Source organism: Heloderma suspectum, chromosome 4, assembly GCF_057233095.1.
Source record: "Heloderma suspectum isolate Gila_16-S chromosome 4, 16-S_ref, whole genome shotgun sequence".
In the NCBI taxonomy this organism is placed as follows: Eukaryota; Metazoa; Chordata; class Lepidosauria; order Squamata; family Helodermatidae; genus Heloderma; species Heloderma suspectum.
Window position 1 is genome coordinate 242,685,097 of NC_139461.1, and position 12,284 is coordinate 242,697,380.

General features: G+C 44.1%; 1 protein-coding gene across 2 annotated transcripts in view; it reads left to right on the forward strand.

The window, feature by feature from the left end:
* The first annotated feature begins 522 nt into the window (after positions 1-522).
* Positions 523-12,284, forward strand: part of ITPR3 (inositol 1,4,5-trisphosphate receptor type 3) — a 154,699-nt gene continuing 142,937 nt past the window's right edge. For both annotated transcript variants that reach the window (XM_084853000.1, XM_084853001.1), the window contains exon 1: positions 523-973. In XM_084853000.1, the coding sequence (XP_084709126.1) occupies positions 885-973 (89 nt within the window). In that variant the 5' untranslated portion in view covers positions 523-884. The remainder of the gene's footprint in view (positions 974-12,284) is intronic.

A 12,284-nucleotide genomic window follows, 5' to 3' on the forward strand; every position in this document is an offset into this window, starting at 1 on the left:
CAGCTCAGGCGAGCGCACGCCGAGGCGAACGTTTCTTGTTGGACTTCGCCACAATTGCGCGCACACTTTCCGTGGAGGCCGGTGGCTCCAATTTCGGCGGGGCGGGGCATCCATTTTGGCTTTCACTCAAAACCAGCGAACTAAAGTGCTGAACCCTAGCCCCCAAATAGGTTCAGCTCCCAAATAGCTCCTGAAGAGTTCTGGCTGGTTCTGACTGAAACCCAGAATGGATTCACAGCCCAACCGATATCGGAGCCACCGGCTTCCACTGCACCCTTCGGGGCCAGGGGAATGGAGGAGAGCAGGGGTTTCCTTCTCTCCCGCTCGCCCAGCACCCCAGCTTCTCGCTCCCGCCGCGATGCGAGAGACGCTCGCTGCAAGCGACACCGCCCCGCCACCCCCTCCCCCCCGTCTAGTTAGTTCGAGGTTGGAGAAGTTTCTTCAGTGGGTGGCAGGCGTGGCCAGCAGGGGTGTGGCTTTTCCGCCTGCACCCCTCGCAGTCCCAATTTGCATCGAATATTTCATCAGGACTTCCTGATGGCTTTCGATTGGCTGCAGGTAGCGAGCTGTACGAAGAGAGAGTGCCAGTGGGAACTCATGCAAGTCTCTGGCCGATGCTCTCCCCCCCCCCCCCCCCCCCGAAAGCACACAACACCAACTTCTTGCTCCGGCTCTGCCTGCGCGCTGTTGCCGAGTTTCCGATAAGCATAGCCACGTGTGAACGGGGGGAATCTTGCCTGATCTCCCCTCTGGCTCCCCGGGGCATCGCGACGAGGAGCCTTTGGACCATTCGCTCCCGGTTCCCCACCAGCCACATGGTGGAACACTCGGGTGGGAGGTGAAAAAGCCAAGGAGGGCGAGCGCCGGGACAAGCCGCCGCAATCATGAACGAGATGTCCAGCTTCTTGCACATTGGAGACATCGTCTCCTTGTATGCCGAAGGGTCGGTCAATGGCTTCATCAGCACTTTGGGGTGAGTGATCAGCGCCCGGCAATAGCCTTCCCCTGGTGGTAGGGCGAAGCGGGGAAAACAGTCAGTTCGGGGAAATGAGCTTGGTGGCTGTGTTCACAAGGAACCGGAGCTCCCCCAGCCCCCCCGATCTCGCCACCTCAGGCTGCATCACTTAGGTCAGCCTTTCCCAACCTGGTGCCCTCCAGATGGACTACAACCACCATCATCCCCAGCCAGCACGCACCAGGCCGGGGAAGGCATAACTGAGCACATTGCCACTGCCAGCTGCACCCTAATGTACTGAAGAGAAATGGGTTCATCAGCGGTTCTGAAGTTGAGCTGAAGTGTGCCCAAGTTTCGCACTGAAGGTTTTAAAAATGATCTGGGCTCAGACACAGACCATTGTTTAAAGGAAGGTGGAATCTCTCTCTTTCGCCTCCCTGCAGTGCCTGAATTTGGATGGGGAGAGGTTGAGGGTGAATTTAGTGCCTTGTCCAGCAGGATCTGTGCAGGATCTGCTGAAGAGTGTGATCAAAACTCGGGTTATTGTATACTTCTTGAGAGGTCTTCCTGCTGTGGGCTGCTTGCAGTCTGTCTCCTAACCAGCAGGGTTCCCTTGATGACAGCAGCAGCCCAATCACTTTGCTAGGAGGCTTCCTTCAGCTTGTTGGGAAAGATGGCAGGCAAGCTGGTTTTGGCCATAAGAGTAACTGTTCTGTAGCGGCAAGAAAACAACAAATAAAACTGCTCTGGCTTGTTAAGAGACTCAGGACCAATTTGCACAATATATTTTTAACCTGCACAGGACCCAGCTCAACCCTTTCTGGGCATGCACATGCGTGGGCAAATTAATTTGGACCGGTTGATTATGGATAGGGTCAACAGAAATTCCCATGACTGCAGCAATGGGGAAAAGTGTCTGAACAATTGTGGGAATTGTTGCTAGCCTGTGTACATGATTGCCTGATAGCCCTTTTGCCCCAAATTGCATGCCTGGACAAAAATAAAAGTGAATGAAGCAGTTCTAACTGGTATATTAATATGGCAGATATTTTCATAGGCAAGTTCCTACTTCTTCTGCTGCACGAAGTGGTAGGAATGTACCTTTCTCTGTCAATTGCTGCCCTTCCTAAAGTATGTAAAAACACCCTGTTGCTTTGGATCTCATCCCTGAATCCTCCATGCACAACCCAAAATATTAATGAAATAATGCTACCAGTGTTATATAGATTAATACTAATCTTCAATGAATAGAAGGGCCTGCTTTTGTTTTTCTTCTAGAAAAGCAAACTGTATCAAGAAACACAGACGCCTTTCCTGAATCACCATGGCCTCGCCTATATTATGCTGTCTGCTTCCAGTTAAACCCTTCCACCCTTGTTCCTCCTTTCTCTAAATCTTTCCCTTCACTTTTATCCTGTCCTCTGTTTAAGACTGTAAGCCTGCTGGGCAGGGACTTAGTTGCTTCTGTGTTCTGTACAGCACCTAGTGCATGGCTGGCGTTCAATCAGTGCTAATTAGCAGCCATGAATCAGTGCCTGCAAACTGTGACATAACCTGCCAAGTAGCTTGTCAGCATACAGTACTCAGCATGCTGCTAAAGATTGACATCCAGCTATGTTCCTTTTATTATTTGCTCTGGTGGTCCATTTGTATCCTCAGCAGACGCTGTAAGTGTTCCCCACGAGAAGAAAAAGAACAAAATAATGTTACTGGCTGGATGTGGGTGGAGTCCCTTAGAACAACTTGGCTTCTCCCTGCCAAGGATCCTGTTTAGGATGTTGAAACCACACAACAGTGCCTGCAACTTTGGAGTAGGAGTCAATAGCTATGGTGCCACCTCACAACCTGCCAACCAAGCCATTCTTCCTTAGCGGCCTGTTTGTGACTAGATGGCAGAGTCCTATGTTGACTATTCTAAGGAGCATGTTTACATGGGTGCTTGTGCCATCCTGCCATGGCCCTATATGATCAGTGGCTGAGAACAAGAAAGAATTCCCTTCCTGTCCAAAATGAAGTGGTGAATGAGAGTGATGTGTTGATATCACAGCTACCTCCTTCTCTTGCTCTTCATGTTGTCAAAGATGGACTATCCAAGTTGTTCTAAGGGACTCCATCACTATAACTATAGAAGAGAACAGATGCTGAGAAAGCAACTGCCAATGTCCTGTGAAGCTGAGCATTAGCTACCTGAACAAAGACCATTGTGGTCTCTGTGATACACCACAGAATGCAATCAGTTAGATGTACTGGCTTGGTGGTTTCTTTCCTTGGTACTCTTCTGGGTCACCCACCGCTCAATCTCCTACCAATCTGCATTGGCCAGTCATGTCCAGCTATCCACACCCATAAATAGTATATAGAACATCAGATGTGTGTATACATAATTATAGAGGCATGTATGTGTGTACTTACCTACATCAAGATATAGGTATGGTCTGGAAAGTGTTACAAAATTTGCTTGAGATGTTTCAGTCTACCTGTAGAAAATTATTTTGGCCACAGAATATTACGTTCTTGGACCCAACAAATGCTGTCTACTAGGAGATTAAAGTAGAAGCTGAGACACGCTGCTGTCTGCTTCCAACTCAAGCAATCTCTGCCTCCAGCTAAGGCAATCTCTGCGCAACAATGACAGCGCTGCAGGCAAGAGAAAAGAGAACCTATGTGAAGGAGTATTGGGGCAATGGGGAAGGACGCCCAAGTGATCCACAGTGTGTTGCTTAGTCATCACAGTTCCACATCATTGTTAACTGCCACATCACCCATTGCTCATAATAAAAACAGAAATTTCATAACATGATAAAAGACCATTTTTGGAACCTCTGTAACTTACAGTGCAACCCGATACATGTCTACTCAGTCCCACTTAGTCAATGTGACTTACACCCAGGATGTGTATAAGATTGCAGCCTCAGTTTATTGAACCAAATTATATTGTCCATTCAGATTCTGCCTAGAATCTCCATGCGTTTAGTGTATATGCAGATAATAATACCGACCTGCCTTACAGGGCTGTTGTAAGAATTACAATATAATATATCTAATTTCCTTGCACCCTAAATAAATGCTAAGCATTATTACTGTGATGGGCAGCCCCCAGTGCTCTCATCTCAATGGTTCAAGGTAGATGGATATACTAAAAGCTGCCATGCGTTGTAGGACTGGGTGAAAGTTGAGTAGGCAACCAAAATGTCCTAACAACTTGTCAACTGTGCCTTGCTTAATGCTAACACTTCTGGATATTTTTTTTTCAAATTAAGGCTCTGTTGCTATAGAACTGGGATTCTGATAAAGAATAAACTGGGAATGGCAGTTTTCACTCCTGGAACAGATCACTGGGCCAGGGTGATAGTCTAATGATAGTCTAATGTTAAGTGTTCAAGACTTGTTTTTGTTTGGAAAGTCCACTTCACATTTATATCACAGTTAGTTTGCTAGTCAAATAGCCTAGCTAGCTCAGGCCATAACATTTCATACATGAGTGCTTGGCTTAGAAAGGCCCCAGAAACTCCCAATTCAACTACCTTGACTTCTTTCCTGTGAAGAACATGAGTTAAAATTTTGGAAGGACAATTGCTGACAGAGAGAATCTGAAGCCCTGAGAGATGAAAACTGGTCTCAGGAGCCAAAACACTGTAGTCCACACACTTGTCAGAAGGTTGGATCAGCATGCTCCCTGTGCGGTGGGCCTGTTCGTTTGCTGGATTTCTTAAAGAGTGCTCCCTTGAACTGGTTGGAGTTACTTTGAAAGATTGGAGTCAGGATAAGGTTGTGTAGCTTCTGTGGGATTTAAAAATCCAGTACCTAAAGGAATTATCAATAGACCTTAAACGCTCTTATTTCTTCCACAAGTTTGAGACAGATTCACAAAGATCATCCTCAACTGTTTTTGGATTTTACTCAAGCAATGTAATGGCACATTGGTTTTAAAATTCCATTACTTCCCACTTGTAGACATGCAGTCCGATCACTCAGAGTGCCCTGGGCTTTGCTGCTGTTGTCAGTTCTCAAAAGAATGATTTCCAAAGAATTGTTTGGCAGCTTAGGTCATCTTTACATTCAACTTACTTCACTGTTGGTTACCCTGGACAATATAAAGTTCCTTCAGGAAACATTTGTGCAATGTGATTGTTATCTGCAAGATGGATTCTGTTTGCCACTGGCCCTTTGCATTCAGTTCCTAACTTCAGGCTAGGATGAGACCTCCTAGTTTCGGATATAGGGCGTAGTCATTAGATTCCTGGATCCTTATTGTAGATAGGAGATATCATCTTGAATTGATTCAGTACATTTGCATATATCTAAGGCATGGCTTATGTGTGATGTAACTTGCTGTGGCTTTTAATGGCATGTCTAATTCCTTTATCCAAACCACAAGCAAATCCTACTAAGCTCAGTGGCACATTTATTCAAGACTATCATGTTCATGTCTCAACTCTTAACTTGTTAGACATTTCAATAGATGTTGCACTTAGCTGTGACGAGCAAGGCTGGTTCTTGGACAAGCAAGGGGAAGCCCAACAAACATGGATTGCTGGACAAACAAGGACAAGCAAGGCGAAACACAGAAGAAGCACCACTGCTTGATTCAGCCCTAAAGAATACGTTGTAAGGTTCATAGGTAGCTTGAGACCAGGATAGTCAAAGGATGGATATCTCTTTGGTATAGCCAAAGGATACGTATCTCTTCCTGTATGATCCTGCCCACCCACTAAGACTGTTGGGAGAGGTCCTCTTTCATGTCCCGCCTCCATCTGAGGCACAATGAGTGGAAATGAGTGAGAAGGTTTTTTCAGTCATGGTTTCCAGCTGTTAGAGCTCTTTGCCTCAGGAGATCTAATTGCCCCGCTCTCTGAAGGCATTTAGTTGCTGCCTAAAAAGTTCTTATGCTTTTATTTTGGCAGGTCTATGGCTTGAATGCTGGTGAATGTTGATCTCTCTTTTTCTCTTTCTCTTTCTTGTTATATTTTTTTCTGTATCTTCTATTTGCTTTTAAAAATGTTTTTATGATGGTGTTTTCTGTTAGGCACCTTGAGTTCAAGTTTAACCAGGAAGCCAGGATATAAGTCAGCCTTCCCCAACCCAACCTGATGTCCTCCAGATGTTCTGAACATCAACTCTTATCACCCCCAGCCAACACGGCCGATGGTTAGGCATGCTGGGAATTATAATTCAGAACATCTAGAGGGCACCAGATTGGAAAATGCTGATATAAGTATTCTTAACAACAATGATACAACAACTCCAAACACTTGCATCTACTGATATAAAAGTTCTCTACACACCCACACAAAACAGCTGCTGCATTGCTCAAGATGATATATTTTAGTTTCAGGCTCTTTTACTCCATTGTAACTTATCTGTCTATAGATAAGTTTAAGGCTGTGGTACCATTTTAAATTCAAGAAATAAAGAATTACCATTCTATGGCCAAAGTCTGATAACTTCCTGTAATCCTATATATTCATACTTACATATTTATGGGTGCAATCCTATGCATGTTTAGACAGAAAAAGGCCCTTTAATTCCCAGCCTGCCCCAGCCAGCATGGCTGTCTGGGGAATTCTGGGAGTTGTAGGACCTTTTTCTGTCTAAATATGCATAGAATTGTGCCTTACACATATTGCTGGAGAGCAGTTCTTTTTATGTTTGCTGATATAATTGTGTATGTATCTTGTAGCATGACACTGAGGCTGGGTTGAACAAAAAATAACAATTAGAAATAAACAGCAAACGGGGAAAAGGAATCAAGCACGTACACGTTTCCTCATATAATACTCCTTCGTATAGCTCGTCTTGAATACTTATTCTACAGACAATCTTTCTTGAACTTCTCTCACTGACCTGAGCTAAGAGTACTGAGTACTGATGTACTGAGCTTTCATCAATTGTAACATACATTTAAAACAAAAATCCAGGTATTGTCCAATAATCAAGGTACATTAGAAGAAGCTACTGCAGTGTATTTGGGATATAAGCCTTTGGCAGAATCTCTTGGTTTTGTATCTTATCTCTTACATTATGCATAAAATGAGGCTGTTGCTGTAGGTTCCTTGCTATGAAGAATGGGACAGGTCACTGAAAAAGTGAGGTTCAAATTCATGCACCCTTTGAACCAACTCATGCATCATTCTCAAGGCCTCCTTTAGTCCTCATAGTGAAGAGCAAGGAATGTGCAAGTCAGGATGTTTTGATCATTGCCATTTATGAGAGGCTTTCTACGTAACTCTTACGATAAAATGGCATGTAAAAAGGTTTTAGGTGGGACACCCACATATAAATCACATGTGAAAACAGTGAGAATGTGATCAACAAGAAACTGCCATGAATGTTATTTGGTTGTATACATGCTCTTACATTTGTATATCAATTGTAATTCCATTGTGTTTGCAAATGTTAGATGCTTTGATGGTCCAGTGGGAAGGGAGCAACTCTCTGCCCTGGTCCTCCCAGTCACTCCAGTGCAGCAGATCAGTGAGAGGGGAAAGAAGAAATGAAATAACCTGATCCTTTCTCTTGTTCATTTTTGAAATATAACATTGCTCTTATTGAGCTCAGTGTTTAACTCTGCTTAGGCCGTGTTCTTTGTACTTAAATTTCAATCCCAGCTCATGTTCTTTGCTAAGATCGGTATTGAAAGCTGGCCAAAAACGCTAAAATTACATGAAATGACAAGGTTGGAATGAATGCAGGAGACAATTAGAGACTCCTTGCAGAAATTAAAGGTTGCTCTCTTATAACAGAAGAACCCGTTGGCGACCAAACACGTGGAAAGAGAATTACCCTAAGGCTAAATAAAGCTGCCAGTTCCACCCTTTAGCCACATACTTCGTTTGGAAGGCTTTGCATTAATCTCATGAAAGAACAGGCAGGTGGGGAGGGGTGGAAATTCTACCAAACATGTTGGGTTAAAGCAGTGATCATGAAAGCCATTTTGATGATAGAAGCAAATTCCTAAAGGAGTCTTCCTTGTATTAGCAGACCCAAGCCCTGATTTTGCTGGCTGAGTTAGGAGCTGGCTCTGCCCAGATGGGGAGGTGTTATTTATTGCATGAATGCAGCAATGATAGCTTGGCTGTTGCCAGGGCTACAAAGTGGTTTGTTGAAGGTGCTGACAAAACAGGGCTGGCCCAAGACATTTTGCTGCCTGAGGCAAAGGACAAGATGGTGCTGTCTCATATTCCATCATGTACAGTTGCCTGGCAGATGAATCTGTCTTCAGCACTGATGACGGGACAACATCCTCCCCGCATGTGAAGGCTAACTTAGGGAAGGGAGAAGGAGGCATGGCACATAGGTCTCTCCAGCACCTTGCAACCACCTCCTAACATCTGCCGCCTGAAGCGACAGCTTCACTTTGCCTAATGGTAGGGCTGGCCTTGTGTGAAAGATCCTTAGCCCCTCTTCTGTTATAGTTACAGTCCCCAGGCTTCCCTGGAGAGACGGGATTATTGTTAAGCCTGTTTAACTCTGCAGTGTAGGTCAGAGAGATAATAATGGAACGGCGAGGGGGGAGAAGCTAGATTGTGGCTTACTTACTGGTGAACCACCTAAGTGCCTTCTGGTTGCTGGTTACAAAGAGTGCTAGACAATGTGGACCTCAGTCTAATCCAGCAAGGGACTTCTTATGTTCTTCAACAAGAGCGCCTGACACCATGCCTTAAATATTAAGAGATCCTGAGTGGGCGCTCTTGCTTTGTTACAACCAGTGGATCATGTGGAAAATCTTCCTTCCAGTAAGAGATGTTTGACAGTGGAACAGACTTTGTCACAAGGTGGGTGGGCTCTCCTTTACTGGAAGTATTTAAGTAGAAGTGGAGGCTGGTGGCTCTGGTGTCAGTGGGGCGGTGAATCCACTCTGGGTTTCAGTCAGAACCAGTCAGAACTCTAAAGGAGCTATCCAAGGTGCTTCAGAGTTCTGACTGAAACCCGGAGTGGATTCACCGCCCCTCTGACAGTGGAGCCACCATCCTCTGCTGGCTGGCTGGTCATCTGTCAGAGATGTTTTAGTTGCAAGATTTCCACACTGAGCAGGGTGTTGGACTAGATGACCTCCAAGAACCCCTCCAATCCTGAAATTCTAGGATTCTAGTAAAAAAAAGGAAAAGAAAGGAAGACTAGACCACGCAAGAGTGATATCAGCCCACTCCTGTTATAGAAGGCATTTTGGATAGCATGCATCTGGTTTAAACAAACCTTGTAAACGCATACCTGAATGATTTGAATCTATGACTCTTTACATGACAAGCCACAAACTTGCATTCCATTAGGGCAGGATGATTTAGGCTTATTGTGAAAAATGTTGCATGCAAAGAATATGTCAGAAAGTGAGTCTGACTGCGTGCTGTGAATGCACTCTGACCCTGCCGCAGAGGAAGGGCTCTGAGTAAACATGGGTGAATAAGGGACTGCTATTTAGTTTTCAATCACACCTTTAGATAACTATTATTGTGGCTGCAGGTGGATGTGAAGGGTGGGGCTCTATGGAAGAGTACTTATTGCATGTGAAACAGCAGAAGCAATGTAAAATGCCATTCTATATAACAATAACAGTCGCAGTAAGATTACTTCTGCTGTCATTGCTTCATCTTGTTATTCTAGTATTGAGAAAGGTGGGACCAGTTTCAGCTGGCTGGTAGGGAGGTAAATGCTCAGAGGGCCAGTAATGGATCTGAGACTTTTTCATGAAGAAAACAATTCCCTGTTAAGAGTGACCTATATTTAATAGTTGCTTTGATCTAAGGGTGGTGTGCTGGTTCAGCTATAAAGCAGGGATAGAGTGCACAGGTGACGGGAGCAAAATCTGCTTCCTCCCTCCCTGGTCTTAGCTCTCCACACTTTGCTGCTTTAGGATATTTCCCTCCATCTCAGCTCTGATGCCAAAAGTGAGCCTTTATCTCATTTCTCTCGGTCCTATCATTTGTTTGTTTAACATTCATTATTACTTCTATACTCATTATCTGCAACTTAAATGTTCGTTTTCTGATATATGTTCGTTTTCTCTTTCTAATATTTCTGCTTGTTGCTGCTGTTTCTGACCAGATGTCTACTAATTCTTTTAGGGCACAATCCTATGCATGGTCAGATGGAAAAGTCCTACAATTCCCAGCTGGGAGTTGTACAACTTTTTCCATTTAAACATGCAAAGGATTGTGCCCTTAAGTGGAATTGAGCTATTGGTCTGTTCTCCTTATGTATCTGTAACTTTTATCTCACTCTGAGTAATGCTTCTGTTCTTCTTTCTCCCAAAGCACAGAACCTCAGATCTCTTTGATATCCCTCTCTTTTTCTTCTCTTATTAAAACTACTGCAAAACGTTCCCTTCTGCCAGCTTTTAAAATCACTAGGGGTGCAATCCTGTGCATGTTTAGATGTGCATAGGATTTTATTTCACCCTAATATTCTTTCTGTGTATGTCTCCCTCTACTGTAGGTTGTTGGTTGACCATTGTCATCCTTACTTCTGGTTCACTTCTTTCTCAGCTTCATCCGTTTTCCTCCATTCTTAACTCTACTACCTCTTTGGTTTTTTTATGTGTCTCATTTCATTCATGTTTCTCCTATATTACACCTTCTTTATCAGTTTTCTTATTGGGTCCAGTTTTAGGTACTGCTTTGTATTTTTAAACTTCTTCACTCTTTGGCTCCATATCTATCTTGCCTTCCCTTGCGTTATTTGCCTTGTAATCTTCATTCTACTAATACATTCATCTTGGCTAAACCGTATTTATTTATTTACGAATCCATTTCTTAGCTGCCTTTCAAGACAATAGTCTTCTGAAGGTGGCTTCCAGCATAAAATCAATACAGATATTAATAACATATTAAATATGAATAATGTATAACAAAACCAATTTCAACAAAACAATATGAAGATATTAATAAAATCATATTAAATTTGGATCATTCTAAATCAAACCAGTTTCAATAAAATACAGAAGGGTAGGGACCACTGCTGAAAAGGCCCTGTCTCTAGTGCTGGCAGGCCAGCAAGCAGAGCCTCTGAAGATTACATGAGCAGGTCCATATAGGTAAAGACAAATAACCCGGACCCAAACCATTTAGTGGTTTAAAGCTCAAAGCCAGCACTTTGAATTGGGCTTTGGCTTTGAATTGGGCCAGTGCAGCTGGTACAGGACTGGTGTAAACTGACTGACTGTGTAGTCCCAATGAGGACTTGAGCAGTCGCATTATGTACCAGCTGAAGTTTCCAAGTCACCTTCAAAGGCAGCCCCACATAAAGTGCACCATAGTAGTCTAGTCTGGATGTAAGTAGGGTATGCATAAATAAGGCCAGGTCCACTTTCCCTTGATAGGGTCATAGCTGCCCTACCAACCGCAATTGGTAAAAAGGCCCTCCTGGCTACTGCTGCCACCTGTGCTTCCACAGTCAGTGATAAGTCCAGAAGGACTGACCCCCAAGCTATGAACGTGGTTCTTAAGGGGGAATGCAGCCCCATCTAATACCAGTTGAATCCCTCTATCCAGATATGAATTCCCTGCCATCTTGCCTGGATTAAGCTTCAGTTTAAGATGGCTACACCCTTTGGTTTGGTAACAGAGTTTTGAGACAGATACTTTGTAAATTGTAGCCCTGTCGCCATGAAATTGTAACATCAATATATACAAGTACGTTCTTGTTCCTTTCCTGAACAGACATAAAACAATCTTTACTGCAAATCAGTGCTTTTCATATGAACCTAGACACAGTCTTACTAGGACAGAGTTATGGGTTCATTTTACGTGGTGCCTTTTCCCTGATAGTGTCCCATGTGAAAACTTGTAAAGAAATATATTTGAAGAAATATGAAGAAATATATTTTATTTATTATTAAATGTATATCCCACCTTTTCCCTCTTGCAAGGAGCCCAATGCAGTGTACATGATCCTCCCCCTCTCCATTTTATCCTCACAGCAACCCTGTGAGGTAGGTGAGGCTGAGAGTCAGGGACTGGCCCAAAGTCACCCAGTGAGCTTCATGGCTGAGTGGGGACTAGAACCTGGATCTCCTGAGTCCCAGTCTAGCACTCTAACCACCACACCACACAGGCGTAACAGAATGTGGGGCTGCCCTTCAGGCTGGTTCAGAAGCTGCAGCTAGCGCAGAATATGGTGGCTAGGTTACTGACTGGGGTGCCTTACCACGCACGTATTACGCCTGTGCTAAAGAATAGCTGCCAATCTGCTACTGAGCTAGGTTTATTGTGCTATTAGTATTAGTATACAAAGCCCTATACAACTCAGGAACAGGTTATCTCAAGGAACATCTCCCTATATACCTGTCTCCCAGGCCACTGCAATCTTCAGGGGAGGTGCTGTTGTCTGTGGT